Below are 22597 nucleotides of genomic sequence, written 5' to 3' on the forward strand. Positions count from 1 at the left end.
TTAAATCACACCCTGACACACATACAAAAAAATCTGGGAACTGTAGCTCACCCACCACAGAGCTACAACTCCCAGCACCCTTCCTTATTTAGGCACTTTCATAACAGCACAGCAAGGCATTGTACGTCATACAAAATTACAGCAAGAGGAAGAAAAACATCAGTAAATACTAGTTGGTTAAAAACAAACAAAACCACATTGCCAAAGCCTGTCAGAATAGGATGTTTTTAGGAGGCGTCTAAAAGAAGGCAAGGATGATTCCTGCTGAACCTCTACTGGCAGGGAGTTCCAGAAGGCAGGGCCTGCCACACCACAGGCTCCGTCTCCAATAAAGCCTGACCAAACCATGGGGGTGTGGAGAACCACCAGAAGTGCCCCATCAGAGGATCTCAAGGATCGAGGTGAAGCATAAGGAATTAGAGGTAAAGGTAAAGGGACCCCTGACCATTAGGTCCAGTCGTGACCGACTCTAGGGTTGCACGCTCATCTCGCATTATTGGCCGAGGGAGCCGGCGTATAGCTTCCAGGTCATGTGGCCAGCATGACAAAGCCGCTTCTGGCAAACCAGAGCAGCACATGGAAACGCCGTTTCCCTTCCCGCTGTAGCGGTTCCTATTTATCTACTTGCATTTTGACATGCTTTCAAAGTGCTAGGTTGGCAGGAGCTGGGACCAAGCAACGGGAGCTCACCCCATCACAGGGATTCGAACCGCCAACCTTCTGATCAGCAAGCCCTAGGCTCAGTGGTTTAACCACAGTGCCACCTGGGTCCCCTAGAGGCTCCTTAAGGTACCCTAAATAAACTACAGCTCCCAGGATTCTTTTTTGGGGAGGCAGGAGGGGTTCAAATGCTTTAAATGTATGGTGCGTGTAGAGGCACAGTCAGGACTGATGAGCTTTGTGGTTCTGCAACATCAGGAGGAGGAGGACAGGTGCCGTCCCCCCCCCCAAGCCTGTGCTCTAGATGGCCTTTTGTTCATATTTACATTCATGTACGTTGCATATATCAGTTCAGGAGACTTGCTACTTCTTGCAATTCACTCATTTCAAAATATAACTGCTAATTTCATTATCGTAGCCACATACCTGTCTTGGTTAATAATGCACCCTGAGCCGCTAAGGTATTCCCCTTGGTGTTTTTGCAATTACATCTATCTGGATATTATAAGGTAAGATATCTTTATTGTCATTGTCCCCTTGCGGGAACAACGAAATTACTCAGATATGAAATCAAAGATATGTGTCATCATTTCCGACTCCAAGAGATATGCATATGTAACTTCTCGCTCTGAGCATAATTGCTGAATTAATATGTGTCTGGGTTGGCTGAGTGGGGACAAGCCTATAATTTGGCATAGTCTTAAGCCTTTCACAATGAACCGGAAGATCTCAATAAGGAGGACAGCCTCGTTGCTGAATTCGCTCATTGCTACTTAACTGCAAGCTTTCTGACATGCGGGAGATTCTCTTTGAAGCAGGGTTTTCCACACGGATCCCCCTTCACCAGCTGTGGAATCCCCTGGGCATCTCCCATGGAATCCTTGTGTGCGGCAAAGGATTCTGGGCTTGGAGCCATCACCACTGTGCTAACTCTGCTATGAGAGTGTAAGAAATCTCTCTTCCATACATCTCTCTCCAACACTTAACCACTATAAGGTGACACATTTACAGTATGAAGTGGACACTTATCCAGTAAAATGGCAGCCCATGTGAAACTTGGGACTGGGAGATCTTATAAATTTATTTGTGGGTTTTTAAAAATGTCTGTGTTGTTGTTTTTCTCACTAGGGAACCAAAAGCAACAAACACCACTGAAATGCAAAACTATCAAAAGAATATCAAAATGCAACACTGAAATAAGGCAATCAGCAGTCAGAACAGGTCATGCCACCCAAGAAATTTCAGCTCATGGATAAGTTTAAAAAGAGAGAGAGAGGGGAAAAAAGAGTCCTTGCTTCAGCTTCCCCCAAAGGACACTTAAAGAGCAAAGTCTTCCACCAGGAGCCAGAAGGCATACAGGGCTCCAAACAGTGCAAATTCCAGTTGACACCACAACCAAAAAGTCCCTGCTCCACCTAGTCAAACCTCAGAGGATTGGGAAACCCAGAGCAGAGCCTCAGACACTGGTGCATACAACAGGTCACACCTGGGAAAAGGTGGCCCATAGAGGTTAGGATTGATATCAACAACTGTAAAAAAAAAAGTGGCACATTATCTGTGTCGTCCTGCTTTAGTTTCAGGGAGTATGTTGAACTTAAGCACTCTGTGAAGCAGCTTTATTAGCAGGTCAGCGGTACTTCCTGGTGATGTTAATTGCTCCTGTGCAACTATTATTAACCTATGTTTTACTGCAGGTTAATTGCTGCGGCTTTGGGGACAGCCATAAAGCATACAGGAAGGAATGCAACGGACAGGTGAGTCTGCCTCACTTGAACTGGACCCTAGGGGTTCATTATCTGTATCTCCACAGCAACCGAATCAGCCCAACGAAAGAAATGGGAGCGTGCCCCCAGAGAGGTCAGGCCTGTCTGTCTCCAGCCCTTCAGGGCACCAAAAATCTGGGCTGTGTCTGATGATCACACGCAGCCCTGTAGCCACTTCTGTTTAGATGTGAACCTGCATTCTGCACAACTCCCGTTACTCCCTCTAGGACTCATGAAGGAGAAGATTGCATTGCAGATCCAGCTCCCAGACTCTTAGGTTTTTGACCGCTCCATACATTTCAATGCAAAATAACATGCTCCGCTTACAACAAAATAAAATGCTATGTTTGTTGCAGTTCTTAAACGGGCAACTGTTTGCTTCTGAAATTATGAAGGCACAAACCTCTGCCACTGAAGAACACTCCCCCCCCCCCCGGTTCTACAGATTGCGTAAATTAATTCCCCTACTACCAACTGCCTGAAGTTGGGTGGAAAGATAGTTAAAACTGACTGAAGGGGCTTTTCGGTGATGGGACGTTGCTGTGAAAGAGGCTCTTCTGCCAGATTAAGGCTGCAAACACAGCATACTGTACATTTAAAGCACACAGCTTTCTCCAAAGAATCCTGGGGGAAACTGTCGTTTGTTAAGGGTACTAGGAACTACAGCTCTGTAAGGGATAAACTACAGTTCCCAGGATTCTTTGTTTGCATGTGGAGGGGGGGTATGTTTTTAAATACATGGTGCGTATGCAGCCCATATCAAACCAGCAGATACCAGAAAGCATTCCTTTACTTACCTAGGAGAGCTACTTTCAAGTGTCAAGCTATAGTTAAGATACCCCTTTCCCCCTCCACAGAGAAGAGCAGACATGTTTAGCTGCAGAATTCCATGCGCAGCACAGTGTGGGTTGGGCTGTCTTGCAGTAAGGGAGACAAAGAGGGTTTGTAAGAAAGAGAAGCTGTGCTTCTGCAGCCCAGGAGACGGGGGAACCCCTTCTCTCTGAACGGAAAGAAATGGAAAGAGAGCCAGGCCAACCGAGGACACAACCACACCATTAAAACCAGTACGACTTCATTGATTTCGGAGAGGGACTGGAGACCTGAGCAACAAAGGGCAGGGCACTTCCATGATTTTCCAGGTAATCCTAATGAGGATGGAGGGAGGGATATGCGCTTAGCTTCCAAACTGCCCCTGGTTCCTGCTACCTTCAAGGGCTGTGCCACACGCAACATTTTTGCAGCAGTTGTTTTTCTGCATGGCCGAAGGTGCCAATGGATGGACATGGGCCGTTCTGCGCCATGCGCATAAGCTTTGGTGGAAACTCTCTGTGCAGCTGTGGGAATTGCATCCTCCCTTGTGTGCAGTTTTGTGAGGTTAATCCAGAAAAGGTAGTTTGTGTGGAGGCAGCTCCTTTGGGGTCCTGCAACTCTCTTCCACAAAGGTAGGTACATACTTCTCAGGAGAGTTTTCTAAATATCCCCAAAATGCCCAGAGAAAGGGGCGGAGGGTCCAGCTTTTCCATGGTTCTGTTTATCCCCTGTGCTCGGTGCCAAAGCCCTCCACAAGGAGGAAGAAGAAGCTTTTGTGCCTTGGCTGCTGATTTCTTTAGCTGCCGGCTTCCCTTGTGACATTTGAAGCATGCTGCCTCCTTGGTGAAAGGGAAGATCAGCACAAAGGCCTGAGGAAGAACAGGACCACGCCGGTCGGAGGGACCTTGGTGCGAATGGGATCGTTGAGCTTGTAGGTCCCCATGAACACCTTCTCCAGCACTTCATAGACCTTGTAGCCTCCCTTGCAGTCCAAGATGCCCAGAAGTCCCAGACTCGTCACAATAGGCTTCGGTGCCCCATCAGTGCCGTTGTTCATCACCGCTATCGCAAACTGGCCATTGACAAGGGGCCTCTTCCATACTTCCAAGTGATGGCTCTGTCAGGCAGAGATGGGGAGAGGCTTGGTTACTGACATGTAGCTTTATGCTGGGAAACTATTGGGTAACTCACACCTTAAAGATCTAAAATAATGCCTCACCCGTTATAGACGCAATCAAAGGCCTCCTGCAGGCACCACCTTATCAGAAGGTCAAATGTGTCTGTCATGGACTGGCTGCAGAGGAATGGTGGGAGACACCAACTGGGGAACCCCCAGGGGAAGAAGGCTCAGAGCTCGGGGATTAATGGTGGGATGACGATGAGCAGTCAGAGAGAAAAGAGAGCAGACTGGGAGGAGCAGGTGTCAGAAGCAGAAGAGGCAACAGGGTTTAGTGAGAAGGGAGAGTCTGTGCCAGAGAGCAGTCCAGAGGCAAAAGCAGAAGCGGGGGGGGGGGGGGTCAAGAGGCAGAGTTGAGACAGGCTGCTGAAGAAGCCAGGGAGTCTCCCCCTCCTGCTGCGACCAGCTCCCCTCCCTCCTGGTCTCCTAGAACAGTGTTTCCCAACCAGTGTGCCTCCAGATGTTTTGGGACTACAACTCCCATCATTCCTGACCACTGGTCTTGCTAGCTAGGGATGATGGGAGTTGGAGTCCCAAAACATCTGGAGGCACACTGGTTGGGAAACACTGTCCTAGAACACGCAGAGAAAGGAAAAGAGCAGAGCAGAGGTGGGTTGTGCATAGACACAGTTGCGACTGCTTTGGAAAACCCCTGGAGAGAAGCCTTAGAGAGTGGTGGCAAGGTGGGGACCTTCAGCCTTGCAACTGCCTCATTGAAGAGTTGCTGTGATCACTAGGCCTGCACTGTTTTGGTTTCTTTGAATAAAGAGCTAACTGCGCTGACACCGTGTTTTCTTTCGCTCGACTCTGGGTCCTGACACGTATGATGTAGGAATCCAGCCTACTCTTTTGAATTCCCTCCCTTTACACCAGGTGTGAGGGAGCTTTGGCCCTCCAGGTGTTGATGAACAACAACTCCCACCGTCCCTGGTCACTGACTATGTTTGCTGGGGCTGATGGGAGTTGATGTTTGGCAACATCTGGAAGGCCATAGGTCCACCCCCCCCCCACGTTGCATACTAGTCAGGCGCCATCTTTGTCATCTTTTTGGCACCTGCTGAATACTTTTCTCTTTCAACAAACCTTTCAAGTGGAGATCTTTCTGCCACTCAGCATCAGAGCTGTTTTTGAACATGGAATTGTTTTTAAATGTTTGCATTGTGTTTATTTGTGGAACTGGTTTTAGACGTGTTTACGCCTTTCTTTTTTATGGCTGCAGCTCACAATCTGCATTATAATTGACTTTTGTACAGCGCCCAGTCATTTGGACATTGGATAAATATTTAGCACTGGGCATTGCCATCGCTACAATTACCATTCATTCGTAAGTTGCTGCCTTGACACTGTGTACAGGAAATGGCAGCGATTCCGCCCAAGCCATCTGGCACCGGACTGCTTTGTCAAAGGGTCTGGTGACCCACAATGCACACAACCTCTGCGCTGTGCCTACGAACAAAATTCGTAGTTGCCTTATACTGGGTCATACTCACTGACTGGCAAAGGCTCTTCAGGGTTTCAGGCAAGAAGTCTACCTGGAGATGGTGGGAATGGAACCTGAAGCTATTTGCATGAGAGGCAGAGCTATGCAGACTTCCGCTCCTGCTTGAGGTCACTGTCCATGCAGCTCTGCAGGGATGTGACACCTACAGAAGTGGAGGAGTGTGGGGGAGGCAGTGATGGTGTTACTGCTGATGGTCAGCATTTGCTGGCCTGCCTCCGATAGAGACGCAGGTGGCGCTGTGGGTTAAACCACAGAGCCTAGGGCTTGCTGATCAGAAGGTCGGGGGTTCGCGACGGGGTGAGCTCCCGTTGCTTGGTCCCTGCTCCTGCCAACCTAGTGGTTCGAAAGCATGCAGTGCAAGTAGATAAATAGGTACCATGCCAGCGGGAAGGTAAACGGCGTTTCCGTGCGCTGCTCTGGTTCGCCAGAAGCGGCTTTGTCATGCTGGCCACATGACCCGGAAGCTGTACGCCGGCTCCCTCGGCCTATAGAGTGAGATGAGTGCCGAAGCCCGAGTCATCCGCGACTGGACCTAACGGTCAGGGGGGTCCCTTTACCTTTACCCCGATAGGAAAATGACTGTGGCCAGCGCTGTAGCATAGGAAGTGACATGTAACTCTTTATTAGCAAAACAGCACCTGCACAGGAGTGTCAGGCCTAATGAGCAACTCAGGTCTTGCCCCCATGAAGCAGTTGCCACCCCACAGCATCTAAGTCCCCCTCCTCTGCAGGGATTTTTTCCTAAGCAACTGTGCTTGCAGGCCTGTCTTTCATGCTAGTTCTGGGGGACAAGCGGGGAGTGGAGTTTGTCACAGCAGGCAGGGAAGAAACTCATGACTCATTCATCTCTGCCTCTTAGCCCCCCCCCCCCCGCTTCAGCTTCTGCCTCTGATTCTGGACTTCTCTCTGCCCCAGACTCTCCCCGCTCACTAAGTCCTGTTATCCATTCAGCTTACAACACCTCCTCTTCCCAGTCTTCTCCCTCTGACCGCTCATCATCATCATCCCACCACCACTCCCTGGGCTCTGTGTCTTCTTCCCAGCTGGTTCCTCCGACCATTCCTCTGCACCCAGCCAGTGCTTGCTTGACAGCACAGGACTGCGGTGAATAGTTACAACATGGGCTTCTTTCAAGTTGGGGACAGGAAACCTGTAGCTCTCCAGAAGCTGCTGGACTACAACTCCCATCATCCCCGAACACTGCTCCCGCTGGCAGGGGCTGAAGGGTGCTGGGAGTCTGACAACATCTGGAGGCCCACAGGCTGCCCAACCCTGCTCAAAATGGCTAGCGGAGTTCTGGCTGTGGCCACCAAATTCCCAATATTTGCACAACCTGGGGTGTGACAGAGAGAGTGCAAACAGAGCTATTATTCGGTTCGATACTCTGCTTAATTATTACTTTGCTGTGCCTATCAAACCCAAGAATTGGTGATGTGTGTGTGGGAACCTGCAGGCCGTGACTGTCAGCAGGTATCACACTCACAGCCGGAGCCTCATTACGAAATGGGGTGTGGCTCCCATTGATTTGGGATCAGGTGGAAGGGTGGACCGTGTGTGGGAGGGGCAGATATCCGGGGAAGGAGGGTGTTGCCGGAGTAATATTAATGACCAAGAAGGTAAGAAAACAAATCGCCTGCTGGTTGCAGGAAGGAGCGGGAGGGCAAAGCGCTAATTCGCAATGTTGATCCGAGTTTACATGCCACAAGGGATGAGTGCGTGCGAGGACAATTGCGGAAGGAAGGAGCCGGGAGCCTGGTGCGTGCACTTGTAACTTTTCATGGTCGGAATTTGGGGGGAAAGTGAGGCTTATATTCAGGCCAATACAGTATGCTTTTTACTGTGGCTGGCGTTTAGAATGTTTCAATCTGTTTTGGAACGTTTCTGCTTTGATTCTTAATTGTATATCTTTTTGCAGCCCTGGGGTGGATGGGGAAAAGGCAGGGATATAATTTTAATTAAATGATGAGAATAATGAGAATAATAATAATAATAATAATAATAATAATAATAATAACACTCCCTTCCATCTCCCCTCAAGTGATTCTGCTTGGTTGGAACGCCTTCCTGAACTAGGAGAATGCCTCATGCTTGCCTGGCTGGAGAGGTGTGTGTACAGTAACCTCAGACTCTTACACTTCCGTCAAATAACTTGCTTCACTCACTTCCCCCTGGCTCCACCCACTTTCCCATTGGCCACACCCATTTTGCCTTTGGCCCTACCCACCACTGGCACACAGCTTTCAGACTGCAAAGAGGTTCCCTGCACCTGGGTTGAAGGATCTTGGGGGACAGGGAATTGTGAACAGGGGGACTTGAGACCTTGGAGAGCTGCTGCCAATCAGAATAGGGGATGCTGAGGTAGATGGACTAAGTCTGGCCCTGGCAAAAGGTGGCCTTGTATGTCCCTATGCATCTTAGCTGTATGGATGACCCATTCCATGGATGACATGTTTTCAGGCTCTTGCAACCACCCTGAGCATAAAGAGCATTATTGCTCAGGTCCCCGTCTTAGTGACTCAGTAACTGTACCCTTTAGGGACCGCAGGTGGCGCTGTGGTTAAACCACAGAGCCTAGGGCTTGCTGATTAGAAGGTCAGCGGTTCAAATCCCCACGACGGAGTGAGCTCCCGTTGCTCGGTCCCTGCTCCTGCCAACCTAGCAGTTTGAAAGCACGTCAAAGTACAAGTAGATAAATAGGTAGTACTTCAAGCGGGAAGGTAAGCGACGTTTCTGTGTGCTGCTCTGGTTCACCAGAAGCGGCTTAGTCATGCTGGCCGGCTGTACGCCGGCTCCCTCAGCCAATAAAGCGAAATGAGCGCTGCAACCCCCGAGTCGTCCGCAACTGGACCTAATGGTCAGGGGTCCCTTTAGCTTTAACTGTACCTTCGCAATACGCTTCCCTTGAATCCCTAGATAGTCTTGGTTTATGTAGATGAGCAGTGGGTTCTGCAAGAGGTTCTTGGCCTCGGTCGAGATAGTCCGTAAGTTACAGGACATGAAGAAAGGGGCCGCCAGCACCGCCCACAGGGCCACCTGCACTTTTGACTGCTCATAGCTCAGGCCAAAGTCACCAATGATCAGCTGGGGGGGACACACAAGACAAGAACATTTTATTCAGTAGTGTGTCATCTTCTAGAGAAAGAACAACACAAAAGGAAAGGGGGAAAATATGTAAAGCTTCAAAACCGCATCCTGAATATAAAGACAAATTGGAACAAGTTTATCCCTGATTACGGTAGGTTTGCCATGGCCTGATGGTTATTACCTTGTGGTAACACAGAGGTAGGTTTTGGTGCCAGTGTTGTGGAATGCCCTCTCTGATGAAATATCACAGCCCCCCCATATGTGCTGGAGTTCCTCCAGCCACTGAAGACACCCCTGTTTAGGTAAGTGTTCCCCTGAACGGAACATGCAGTTTTATTGCTTTAACTGTTCAACGGTATTATCACACTTTTTAATGGTTGATTGTTATGTTTTAATGCCTTAATGGATTTGTTAATTGTGCATTTTAATTATGTACTGATTTTAATAGTTGTAAAGCACTTGGAAGCCATTTTGGCAAACAAGTGGCATATACATCAATAACAACCACATCTTATTTTAAATATTCATAGGGCACCTTTCCGAGTGAGTTATTACAACTACCAGCTGCCAAGGACGAGTTCCGTTGAATGAAGTGATCAGCTCCCATCATCCCTGGCTGCTGGCCATGGTAGCTGCAGCTTGGGAGCCCTGCCACAATTGCAGAGGCACACTTTCCCCATCCCTGCTTAAGACAGCATCTTCCAGCAATGATAGACCCCTTTCTTAGGATCTGTGTCAATGTCCTCTTTGGACAGGTAGATCCCTATCAAATTCATGTTGATCCTTTTTGTAAGCCTTTGAGGTTTTTCTTGCAGTCAAGCGGTATATAAAAAAATAGTGTCAAATAAATAAATAAATAAATTTCTCCCTGTGGGCAGAAAAACTTGAAAGGCAGTACAGCCGTACCTTGGTTTTCGAACAGTTTAGTTCTTGAACATTTTGGCTCCCGAATGCCGCAAACCTGGAAGTGAGTGTTCCGGTTTGCGAAATATTTTTGGAACCTGAACGTCCAGTGGGGCTTATGCAGCTTCCGATTAGCTGCAGGAAGCTTCCTGCAGTTTGAAAATGGTTTTCGAACATTTGGAGCTGAACAGACTTCCGGAACGGATTCCGTTCAACTTCCGAGGTATGACTGTATAGGAATTAAAAGCGCTGGAAATTAAAAGGAAGCTCTGCAGAACAGAGGAAGGAAAACACCCTCTAGTGGTTACTTGGAGTGTGCAGGTTGTCAGATTTGGTTCAGGGATTGCCCTGCCTCTCTTATCCTTTGCAGTCCAAATGTCCTCCTAAATCGGATCTACGGTCTTCTTTTCTCGTATTGCTTTGGAGCTATTATAAGAAGTGCAGTTTCTGGATCAGACTGAAGCCCTTCTCACTGACCATCCTGTCTCCAGAGCAACCACTCAAGATATCTCTGGGAAATTCGTGAGTGCAGCACCAGAGCAGTCTTGTCCCTTAGGTTTAGTGGTGCGCTGCACTACGGTGCCCACCCAGCGTGGCCTCGCTGGGGGCTTGATCCTGGTTTGACCTGACTTTCTGGAACTGGTGATGGCAATCTGTAACCTGACTACTCCTGGCCTCTGTGCCTGCAACATGCACCCCACGGGGGTTAGAACCCTGCCCCCACACCTCCGGGTAAATCCAAACAGAAAAATATTTTCCTATGTCTAATATTTTCTGCCCCAGGACAGAAATTTTTTCCAGAACACCTTTGGATGTCTGCCTTCTGCAGTCTCTTCTGTGCATTGATGCTGTTATCTTGTTTTTGTCTTCGCCCTAAAAGCAACGGTCTACAGCAGGCACCCCCAAACTGCGGCCCTCCAGATGTTTTGGCCTACAACTCCCATGATCCCTAGCTAACAGGACCAGTGGTCAGGGAAGATGGGAATTGTAGTCCAAAACATCTGGAGGGCCGAAGTTTGGGGGTGCCTGGTCTACAGTCCTAGCACTGCCCTTAGTGTTTCTCTTAGAGCCTACAAGAATTCTAAGCAGAAGGGACAGCAGTATGGGAAGAGTTGGCTTTACCGTATCGGGATCATTCCACCTTCCCGGTCCTGCAGCAGGCTGAATTATGTCCTGATGATTTCCGTACCACTCGATGATGTGGAAGAGGCTGTCCCAAGAGTCTTCAATATCTCCAAAATTTCTCCACAGGTTACATATTTGGCCAAGTAAGGTATAATTCACCTGGACAAAAACAAGAGGGACTCAACGGCACAGACGTTGCTAGGAATCTGGTGCTGCCTGTGCACTTGCTTCTGCACTCAAGCAATACAAGTTCACAGGCTGAGCAAATAAACAGATACAAATATTATAACTAACAGCTGTTGGGTCAAGTACAGCCCCTTGTCCCGACCACACCTGGAACAATGAGGAAAAGCGACTGGTGAAGCACATACAAGTGATATACAATAACACTCCTCGCTATCTACCCAGTTTCTCCAAAAAATAAGACATACCCATAAAATAAGCCATAGCAGGATTTCTAAGCATTTGTGCAATATAAGCCACACCCCGAAAATAAGACATAGTGATAGGCGCAGTTCTGGAGGGCGCCAAGGAAGAGGCTAGGCTGGACATGTAATTAAAAAATAAGACATCCCCTGAAAATAAGCCACCGTGGGTTTTTTTAAGGAAAAATAAATATAAGACGGTGTCTTATTTTCGGAAAAACACGGTAGCTGTCTAGGCAAACTATGACCGCAGACCTGTGCTCTGTCTCAGACGGTTGGAGCAACAGTGTAATCCATCCCCTGTCCCTTCTTAACTCCCCCCCTTGGCTGATGCAGTCCCATTGCCTTAAGCCAGGCAACCCCAAACTCGGCCCTCCAGATGTTTTGGGACTACAACTCCCATCATCCCTAGCTAACAGGACCAGGGGTCAGGGGTGATGGGAATTGTAGTCCCAAAACATCTGGAGGGCTGAGTTTGGGGATGCTTGCCTTAAGCCCTTCCTTTAATGGGGAAACAACAGAAGAGGGAATGCCCAGGGGTTTTCCAAAGACATGACGCCCTCTGGGAACTCTGCAGGCCCCCTTGCAGCTCTTCTCTTGACTCCTGCTCTTTCCCCCCTTGCTCTGGCTGCCTGGTCTCATGCTCCGGACTCCTCCTCTACCAGCAGCCACTTCACAGGTGGCACAGAACCACACAGACTGCCAGACCCTTTCCCTGGATCTTCCTCCTCCTACTCTGTCAACACATTCCCCCACACCTCAGGCTCCTGCCCATCCCTGACACCCCTTGAAGGTGGTCATCCATCCCCATTCACAGCCTGAAGGTGAAGAGAGGAAAATGCCAGGCTGGTTGGTGGGCAGCAATGGAGTGGTGTTTGCCATCACCCTGTACCCCCTTCTCCCAGACTGACAAAAGCACTTGCTGACCAGGGTTCTAGCCAGACAGAGAAAGCCCATTTATGAAACATGTCTTGTCTCCTATCTCTACCCATGAAATAAACGGTCCCATGGTCTTGATAATGTTGCCTATCCCAGGGCAAAGGCAGAGACACAGAAACAGGTGCAGAAATTACCTTCGGTGGAAGGCCCCCCTCGTAGGCAGGCCAGCTGCAAGAAAAGGCAATGGGCCGTCCTGTTCTGTTCAATGCCGCACTCATCTTCGGATAGCCTGGGCAATAAAGAAAGACAGGGCTGGCAGCGGGCTCAGTTTTTAATACCGACAAAAGCAGTGGCAGCTGGTTCGCTGGAACCGGTGGGGTGGAAAGCAGGGAGGCCAAGAGCAGGTGGCGCCAGAGCAAATGGTATCGTTCTCATCCTCTTCCCTGCTAAGTTCTACAAACACAACAGGGAGCCTAAGGAGGAGGAGGAAGGTGACAGGCAGTGCCCCCCCCCACTGGCTCGAAGTAAGGAGGGAAGGAGGGAGGTGGGGGTTGACTGAGGTCAGACAGAGCTTGATGGGCCTGTGCCCCATTTGCCCAAATGAACCAGCCTCCACTGTTAAAACGACACAATGTCTATGCAGGCATGCTGAAGCCCACTGATTTCCACAGACATTGGTACATGTAGCTCAACACTAGCATCTAACTCTATTTTTGTAAACCGCTTTGAGTTTTGTTTCATTTTTCAATCAATCTTATGCAATGAACAACTGAACAGGACTGCTAGTGCTAAAAAGGACTACAAATCAAAACCATTTAATGTATCCACTACCTTTGTGGATTACTCCATTTTAAAAAAGGACAACCTGGGATTTGCCGGCATCAATTGAAAATCCTCTCCATGCTGTGATCCTTCCTGTTTATTGACGGGCACGAACCTGCTGCCTTGACGGAAGAATTGGAGAAGCAGCCATCCAGCTTCAGCATGTCAACCCCCCACTCGGCAAAGGTCTTTGCATCCGTCTCAATAGTATCCAGGGTCGTCCCAGGGTAGCCTGAGCAGGTCTTGCTGCCCAGGTCACTGTAGATGCCAAACTTCAGGCCTTTGGAGTGAACCTGCGTGAGAAGAGGCAAGAGGGAGCGCCATGACCCTAGAGTCCAGTGGGGACCATGACACAGAGTCAGAGGTTACAGCAATACCAGCTCAAGAAATGGGCCATGTTTCTGACTCTGAGCATGATGCCGGGGATCCTGAGGCTGGCAGGCTCAGCAATCTCCTACAGTTAATGAACCTTTTTCAGCCCGAGGTCCGCATTTTCTTCTGGGCAGACTTCCAAAGGCCACGTGCCACTGGTTGGTGGAGCCAGAGGCAAAACTGGGTGGAGCAAAGAATACAAATTTTAACTTTTTTGTTAACTCTCTTATTTGCTTTCGTCGTACGCATCAGCTTACTTTGCACACAGGTATCAGCCCAACAGACTACAAAACAAAAATTCGCACATGCGCAAATTTCCCAGAGAGCAAACACAACTGTTAAGGCTTCATTGCATTTCAAATAATGCAAAGGAGACAGAATCGTTTAGTTTGCTAAATATGCTGCATCTGAATTAAGGGTCACCCTGCAAAAGTCTGTTTTGAGGCAAGTTCAGTTTTGACCTTTATACAGTTTCTATACATATTAACACACCCCTCTCTAACCTCCATCGAGACAAGTAAGAGGTGTTCCCAGAGTTCAAGGACCCATTCCAGTGCACCCGCTGGAACACACTGCTCTCTGGGAGCTCTCCTTGGTGCTGAGACAACTAACTTGCCTCGTTGTGCCATGTGGGCTCCTCCTCAAGGGCAGAAAAAGACTTACAGGAGGGTCCAGAGTTCGATGGTAGCGTTATGCTTTCCGTATGGCTCTGGTTAAAATGTTTTGGCTGAAAGCAAATGAAAAGTGTGCTTCTTTATGGCCCAATTTGCACAGCACAGAAAGTTGTGCAATCCTATTCAGGACATGCCAGAGTCAGTAGGCATCTGGTGCCTGCTGAAGAATCTTATTCTAGCAGGCATTGTAACTGAATACTGATTTTATCATTTTAACTATTTTCATTGTATTGACTTTCTCGTACACTGCAATTAAGTGGCATATAAACTGTTGAAATAAATAAAAACCAGTACACAAGAGAGCTCTTTCATGCCTTCTTGTTTGTGCCAAAAGGAAACAAACCATGATCCTGGCTCACTGTGTCTGAATTAGGCATCGTGGCTTGTTTTGCTCCATTAGAGTACAACTAGCAAGCCAAGAAGAAACCATGACTACCTTAATACTATTAATTAAATTGGTTAACCAATTGTCACACAAAAATAGCATATGTAGAAGCACTTTTACACAAAATCACATACGAAGTGCGTAATACACAAAGCTACCCCCTCTGTAAACTACAGCAGAAGCTTAATCTTAAGTAGCTTTTTTCTTGCAGCTTTTAGAGAAATCTGAAAGTGTTCAGAACAAATGCATTTTATTTAACTTACATAATCGGCAAGGGCTTTAATGCCACTGGGGAACCTTTCGGGGTTTGGCTGCAACCTGCCTTGCGCGTCTCTTTTAGTTGCTGCCCAGCAATCATCCAGGTTGATATACCTGTAGCCGAGCTGCAACCATCCGTCGCCAGCCAGCCTGTCTGCCATAGCCTTGATCAAGTGTTCACTGTTAATGAACAAGAGTTAGAAAGCTAGTGTGAACAGGGCCTTGCTATGTTAGATGGCCGGTTTGAAAAGCCACCCTTTATCAACTCTTTCTGGAGCTGCTCTGCCTAAAGTGATTGAATTTGACAAACATCAGCCTAGACTAACACATAACATGTTGAAAATAAAAACGAAAAAAAACCAAGATTTTCAGAGATGATCTATATGATGCTGGAGCTTAGCTGCGTAGAGATGAACAGAGAATTCTCAGGCAACCCCTTTAAAAGAGGGTTGGTTATAAAAAGCCTTTTGATAAAATGGAATCTTCAGGAGACATTATTATAAGGTTACCAGATTTTTTTCAATGAATCCAGGGACACTTTTCAACTTCAATGGGTTTTGCATGGGGGGGGCGATTTGTAAATCCGGGGACTGTCCCCGGGAAACGGGGGCATCTGGTAACCTTACATTATTAACATTGGGGCAACTAAGGCACTGATTAAACAGGCTGCAAATTGCAACAGTACACTTGAAGCCTAGGCCTGTTTAGGTATGGCAATGGAATAGTCTCACAATCTCTATTTAAAAGAGTGGAAACAACTTGTTTAAAGTTAGTCTCAGCAAAGCAATGCCCACCATCTGAAAAATGTTTTGTTGCCTCATTGTGGGATGAGACATGGCTGGTCCAATACTTTATTTTCCACCTGTCCTTGTGGCTACACTGATGTGATCTAAGAGGTGTGGTACGAGACTTCCCTGAAGCATCACTGAAGGTATTGGGGGGGGGGGGGCTCTTAGGCAGGGGAAAAGAGAAGACTGTGCCAGATCTCATTGCTGTGATCTTGGTTTCAAAGGGTTATAAGTGTGGGGAGCGGAAAGAAGCCTGCAAGTGCATCTGTTCAAGTAAGGAAAAATTTCCTTAGGATACTGGTGCAGTTTTCTCCTCATAAGAATGATAGGTTACAAAAAAACTTAAGGTTCAAGCCACAAACAGTAGCATTTGTGTTTCATGCACCTTCAGTTGATGCAGACTTAAGGTAAAAACCACAGGCAGACAATCCCTACTATTGCATTAACGGTTCGATAGGATGTAAAGAACAAACCAAACCAGTGGAATTCCTCACTTTATGACCATTCCCCCCCTCCCCGCAATTCCCTCCCCCCAAAAAACTATTGTTTTAATAACAGCATCCAAGTCAACAGCTTCAGTACAACTTGCAGCACATTTCCCCCACCTGATGCAGTTGTCAGGATCATTTTTGCAGTCTGTGTTACATCTAAAACGTTCCCAAGGCACCCAGCCCATTGGCGGAGTCTTCAGCAGTCCGTTATCCAGGGAAGCACAGCAGGCTGCAAGGCCCAGCAATATCCCCAGGGAAAAGTGCAACATGATTCAGACACCACCCCCTGTAAAAATCAGAAGAGGGCACATCTGATCATGGAAGATGGAGCAAGGTTGTTTTCTCCTTCTCCGGAGGGTAGAACCTGAACCAATGGCTTCACGTTACTAGAAATAAGGTTCTGACTAAACACCAGGAAGAACATTCTGATAGCAAGAGCTGTTCAATAGTGGAACAGACTCCCTCGGAAGGTGGAAACTTCACTGGAGGCTTTTAAGCAGAGGTTGGATGGTCATCTGTCCTGGATGCTTTATATGAGATTATTGCATTGCAGAGGGTTGGACTAGATGACACTCAAGAGTGTCTTCCAACTGTACGATTATATGAATCTATAATAATGCAACATATTACTTCATTTCAGTGGTTTCAAATAATTTCTAATGTTTGAGGCACCTTATATGCATCTTTGGTCACCACAGGAAAGACAGTAAGCAAATGGGAAGCAAAAGAAGAGTTACCATGCCCCATTTTCCAATTCCAGGTTGTTTTACTAAGCAATGGGCACCTCTAGTACAACATTTATTTATTATTCTATTTTTGACTCACTTCCAGGAGGCATCATGGAGCAATTAACAGTAGAATAAAAATATATGTCAAGCAATTGCATGCATAAAAACCAATTAAAGTAGTTTCATATATACATACATATATATATATATATATATATATATATATACACACACACACACATACAAAAACATATACAGGTACATATACACACAAAAGCACATATAAAATAAATTCAAATTCAGAACTCATACCTACCGACATAATTACAATTATTATTATTATTACCCACCCTTCACCAGCAGGTCCCAGGACAGGTTACAATCATTTAAAATTTGAATTAGATACATTTTAAACAGATTACATTCACAAGAGATGGGGTGGTCCTGAAAACACATACAGATCTCAGGTGTCAAAGGTAGTTTTAACACTATACTGTATATCGAAGATGACACACCCACCTCTGCAGGGAGGGATTTCTGCAACTTAGGGGCAACCACACAGAATGCCCTCTTCTGGGCCACCTCCACCCCCAAACTTCCAAGGGTGGTGGAACAATCAAGATGGCTCCCTCTGTTTACCTTAACACCCAAGGAAGGAAGTGGTCTCTTGGATCCTTGATGCCTAAGCCATTTAGTGCTTTAAATACAAGGGTGAGAACCCTGAATTGGGACTGGCAAGCAATGCAGCTGTTTTAGAACAGGAGTTACATGGGTTCTAAATGGAACTCCAATTAGTACTGTAATCTGGCCACTGCATTTTGGACCAATTGAAGTTTCCAAGTTGTTTTCAATGACAGCTCTAGATACAGTGTATCACAATAATCCACCCTGGAAGGGTCTGTAGCTGGTGAATCAGGTATAGTAGGACACAGGCAATCATAGCCACTGAGGCCATCAGGGCCTCAAGTAACAATGTTGGTTGGATCCAGGAGTACCCCCAAGCTATGAACCAGCTCCTTCCTATCTTCCTATTTTCTGGACTCAGTGAATAACACCACTGTCTCTTGGAGAGTGAGATCTCCATTTAGGAGAGACTTTAAGAACATATTCAATAGGCACCAAAATAACAGAGAAGGCACCTGTCTGATATATAACTAGTGAGAGTTAAGGACACAAGAACCTGCTGGATCAGGTTAATGGCCATCTAGTCCAGCATCCTGTTCTCATGGTGAGCACCCAGATGGCACTGGAAAACCCAAAGATTGCCAAAGGGCAAGTGTCACCACACTAAAGGCCTGATTCCAACATTGTGCTGAATGGACCCCGATAGGATGGTTATCTGCTGAATGCCTTCTCACGCAGAACACAATGAGGGGTTGGGTACATAAGTGATGAGACAATCTCATCCAGTGTATATCCCCCCAAAAGTCATTTATGCTTGTGGCATGAATTACTGCTTAAATCCCTGAACTAAGTTTTCTGCAGGAATTCCTCCACCTCCCTGCCTACCCATCAGGTTAGGTAATCCTGGCCACTAAAGTGCATTCACACGCTTTCCATATATTATAAGCATGCCACCAAAAACAGTATGCAACAAAACACAATTTTGAGCTGATGTCATTGCACACTGGGAAGTCTCTCAGCGATGGCTCCCCTGGTACTGTGCCCTTGTCTGGATAAGGCCACTTGCTACATTTGGCTGCAAAAGTGAGCAAGTTTGATGACTAAAACAGGTTTCAAAGGTGCCAGAATTATGGCCTTTAAGGAGTTTATGAATTTCCGTATTGTTTTATTATTATTATTATTAATGGGTAGGGAGCCATTTTACCCCTTCTCTGTGCGATACCCCTCACTGTATTTAGGGTTTTGAATGACCTTTTCGAGTGTCATCTGAGTGACGTCACAAGGGCTGACTGTGACATCAGCCGGAGAAAGAAAACTCCTCCACTTATCATCAAGGGCCCTTTAAAACACGCCCCCTCGGAAAAGCCCCTCCCATGTTCCAGGAGGGTCGTGCGCAGGCGCACTGTCCCTGGTGGGTTGAAGGCGGGAGAGTACGCGAGGCCACCTCAGCCCGCATGCGCAGTACAGCCGGCTCTCTTTTCTCATCCTCACAGCCGGTCACGTTCCCCTCCTGAGACAAGCGCCGGTGACTAACGCTTCGGGTAAAAAAGGATGGCAGGCGACGCCCGCACCCCATCTACCAGCGGCGCCCCCTGGAAAGCCTCCCGCACCCCTGCCTCATTTACCCGCCTTTCCTCAGGAACACAGAGCAACTCTAATTCCCGGTCAGGGGAAGGGCGGGACTCACAGAGATCGGCGGTTGGCCGGACGCACACGCCCTATCAGCGGCGCCGACGCATAGCACGGCAGCCAACGGCGGGAGGGCTCCTGTCGGTTCGACCAATGAGGAGGCAGCGAACGAGGCAGCGGAGGCGTGCCCTGGGGAGCGAACGGCAGCCAATGGGAAGCGGCAGCATCTCTGTGAGGGGAAAGAGAGAGCGGCGTCCGAGGCCCCGCCTCCCATAGAGGTCTACGTCGCTCACCGCCTCGTCCAATCAGCCGAAGCCGCGCTTGGAGGAGGCTCCCTCATTGTGGCGCCGCCAAGCGGCCTCCGAGCGGTAGAGGGCGCTGCGGGCGAGAGGAGCCGGGGGCCCTAGGCCGGAAAGGCACGCCAGAGGAAGGAAGCGCGGAGAGAGAGAGAGAGACGGAGAGGCAGAGAAAGGGGCCTGGCTCGTCGTGCCTCCGCCGCGCTGTCTTCGCCTCCTCAGCAGCAGTAGCAGGAGCAGCTACACGGCCTCCTGGCCTGAGGGAGCAGGTGAGGCCCGCGCCCCGAGGCAAGGGGAGGCCTTCATCACCCGGCAAGGCCTGCGAGGGAGCGGGATGGTGGCGCGGCTCCGCCTCGGGCCGGGGCTGGGGGCGGGGAGGTGGACGAGGCTCATGAGCTGCCCCCTTGTCGCTCTTTGGGAAGGGAAAGGGGTGTCTGTGGCCCCAAGGAAAGAGGAAGGGGGCAGGAGGAGGAGGAGACAGGCCTTAAATAATGTCCAGATTTAGTGGGGAGGGACACACACACACACTATATATATATATATATATATATATATATATATATATATATATATATATATATAATAATAATAATAATAATAATAATAGCAGCGGCACAAGCCTTCCTGAGCCTGGATCTTGCCCTTCCGGAGGCGCGCGCGACATGGTGCTCCTTGGTTTGACGGGTCAAGAGGATCTGTTGGTTTGGGGGAGGGAGCCGGGATGGTGCTTGGCATTCCCGCGCGGAAGCTCAAATCCGGGCGAGGCCGAAGAAGAAGAACCGCCCCGAGGTCTAGTTGGCACCTTGGAGGCGATGGCAGATTTGTTTCCGGGCGCGCGTCCTTAATAAGTGTAGCGGGAGCTATGTTTGCTGCCAAACCTCCTCTCCGCCTTCCTTGAAGGTGCCAGGAGGGCGTTTGGTTGAATGAGCTGAATGCCCGCGCCTTGTCCGCAAAGTTATTCTGGAGGCTGGAGATGCAGAAAGGAAATTTATTAAAAGGGGTGTACACCGTGTGGAAGAACACTAGTAGGAGTTTGCAGGGCTGTTTGGCAGAAAGATAAATACAGTACCGTACTAGGGCAGGCACAAGCAAACTCCAGCTCTCCAGATGTTTGGGACTACAATTCCCACCATCCCTAGTCAACAGGACCAGTGATGGGAATTGTAGTCCCGGAGTTTGCCTATGCCTACTAGGGTACTAGGTGCTTGTATGTTACTCCTCCCAGATGGAAGTGGTGGGAATAGCAGCCCATGGAGGCTCTGGATCTTCAAAGAGGATGAACTTTTAAGTTCCCGAAACTTCTACCTGAGTGACTGGCATAAAAGAGACCAACATAATAGAATTTGGTTGAATGCTTGAGTTTTCATCAGTAGCTCAAAACTGCTACATTTAATAGCAGGCACAGAGACTTTCTACAACCAATATGCAGGTGCTCACAGTGAGCTTTGAAGTTTCTGTAGGTCTACTCTCTGTTGTTGTGGCTTCCATCCAACCCCTCTGTTTCTCCCACCAGTTCAGTTTTCATGATTTTATGGCCTAGAACAGGCATCCCCAAACTTTGGCCCTCCAGATGTTTGGGACTACAATTCCCAATTTCCCTGACCAATGGTCCTGTTAGCTAGGGATCATGGGAGTTGTAGGCCAAAACATCTGGAGGGCCGCAGTTTGGGGATGCCTGGCCTAGAAAGGTAGCTGTGGCTTAAATTGTGGGGAGATCTGAGATGTCTGAGTCCCTTCCGCAGCATTTCCGTATCTGTATTCCCCATTAGAAAGAAAGGTGTTAGCTGATGGCCCAATTCTTCTCATTCTTACTGTACCTTTACTGCTTGCTTGTTATTCTTTTGACCTTGCTGATCCCATTTTCATTACCTTGTTACTGGAACCAATTCCCTCCTGTAAGATTAGATTGAAGAGAGATCTGTGTTCATGGGGACCCTTTGGGTTGTGGCACCCAAGCTTCAGCTCCGTGTCCTGTGAGATGCACCTGCCTCTCCATCCCACCTCCCATTTGTTGTCATTTTGATAATCAGTTAAAACCCACTTCCATTGTTTGGAATAATTTAATTCCCTCTTGACTGGTTGTTACTTTGTTCAGCAGGCTTACTTTTGCTGCTCAGGTTCTGTTTATTTTTAGCATGTACAGTGGTACCTCTACTTACGAATTTAATGCGTTCCGAACACACATTTGTAAGTCGAAAAAAATTGTAAGTCGAATCCCATAGGAATGCATTGGGAGAAAAAATTCATAAGTCGAAGCAACCCTATCTAAAAATTCGTAAGTAGAAAAAATCCTATCTAAACTGCATCCAAGATGGCGGACGGAGCTCCATTTGTAAGTAGAAAAATTCGTAAGTAGAGTTATTTGTAAGTAGAGGTGCCACTGTATGTAAACTAAAATATTTTGTAATTGCAATTTTTTTATTGTGACACTTCATGTACTGTTTGGCCTTCCTCTGATGTTGATTAGGTTTCATTGGTGGCCCCACAAGTGGACTTCCATCCCCAAGTATTTCATTTTACTCCCTTTCTCATAGGGAAATACTATTTTATTCCACCAAGCTTTTTATTTGTTTTATTGCTGGCCTCTTCCATATAATTTTGCCTGACATGTTTCCTTATTCCATTGTTGTATTGCCTTAAATGTGAGGTAGAAGTGAAATAAGTGTATTTATGTCATGTTGTATACTGCTGTGTGGGCACCTTTTGGCAGCAAGGCAACTTATAAACTTAAGTAAAATGAGGCCAGCATACGTCATGTGCTCTGGATTGTCCATATGTTGACAACAAAAGCATACTGAATTGTATAGGAAGCAAAACTGAAATAGAAACTGCTTTAGCAATTGCCGCACAATAAACTGAAGCTGTAAAAAATATACTTTGCCCATCTCTCAGGCTTCTCTTTCAGCTCATTTTTTTGATGCTGCTGTTCTCCATTAAAACTGAATATATGCAGGGGCAGACCTTTCATGGGATTATTATTATTATTTTCCTATCTCAAAATGGGTAACAGGTTGCTTGCATCAAAACATTCCCGTTGTCAGGCATAGTTCCTCTCTCTTGATAGTTAACAGGGTTATGCAGGCCCCCCCCCCAAAAAAATTTGTTTTTGCAATAATGGAATAAAAAGTGACTCTTCTCAATGTGCTGCTTTCTGATACTCTTAATTTTTTTGGTGCTGCTCTTTCTTGTGATTGTTTGCCTAG

General features: G+C 47.6%; 2 protein-coding genes and 1 long non-coding RNA gene across 4 annotated transcripts in view; 2 read left to right on the top strand and 1 right to left on the bottom strand.

The window, feature by feature from the left end:
- Nucleotides 1-1162: 1162 nt before the first annotated feature.
- Nucleotides 1163-19195, bottom strand: LOC118092720 (alpha-N-acetylgalactosaminidase-like). The gene is made up of 8 exons (XM_035131161.3): nt 19095-19195; nt 16232-16403; nt 14844-15018; nt 13265-13442; nt 12522-12616; nt 11021-11182; nt 8795-8992; nt 1163-4350 (listed from the first exon to the last, which is right to left on the bottom strand). The coding sequence occupies exons 2-8, from the start codon at nt 16384-16386 to the stop codon at nt 4090-4092; spliced, it is 1224 nt and encodes a 407-aa protein (XP_034987052.1). The 5' UTR covers nt 16387-16403; nt 19095-19195; the 3' UTR covers nt 1163-4089.
- LOC148683713 (uncharacterized) lies at nt 2358-9661 on the top strand. The gene is made up of 3 exons (XR_015946869.1): nt 2358-2414; nt 7950-8015; nt 9526-9661. It is a non-coding gene; the product is annotated as an uncharacterized LOC148683713 (long non-coding RNA).
- Nucleotides 19196-19503: 308 nt separating the features above from the next.
- Nucleotides 19504-22597, top strand: part of ZC3H7A (zinc finger CCCH-type containing 7A) — a 29422-nt gene continuing 26328 nt past the window's right edge. For both annotated transcript variants that reach the window (XM_035131160.3, XM_088657074.1), the window contains exon 1: nt 19504-19663. The gene's annotated coding sequence lies outside the window, so the exon portion shown is untranslated. The remainder of the gene's footprint in view (nt 19664-22597) is intronic.

This window comes from Zootoca vivipara, chromosome 13, assembly GCF_965207765.1.
Source record: "Zootoca vivipara chromosome 13, rZooViv2.hap1.1, whole genome shotgun sequence".
Lineage (NCBI taxonomy): Eukaryota > Metazoa > Chordata > Lepidosauria > Squamata > Lacertidae > Zootoca > Zootoca vivipara.

Bases quoted from the DNA above. Each gene is read 5' to 3' on its own strand.
- LOC118092720 (XM_035131161.3), bottom strand. From the start codon at position 16,386: ATGTTGCACTTTTCCCTGGGGATATTGCTGGGCCTTGCAGCCTGCTGT. The intron at 11,183-12,521 runs GTAATTTCTGCA...GTTTTTGTCCAG, and splicing joins AGGGGGGCCTTCCACCGAAG to GTGAATTATACCTTACTTGG. The intron at 8,993-11,020 runs GTAAAGCCAACT...TGTCCCCCCCAG, and splicing joins GGTGGAATGATCCCGATACG to CTGATCATTGGTGACTTTGG.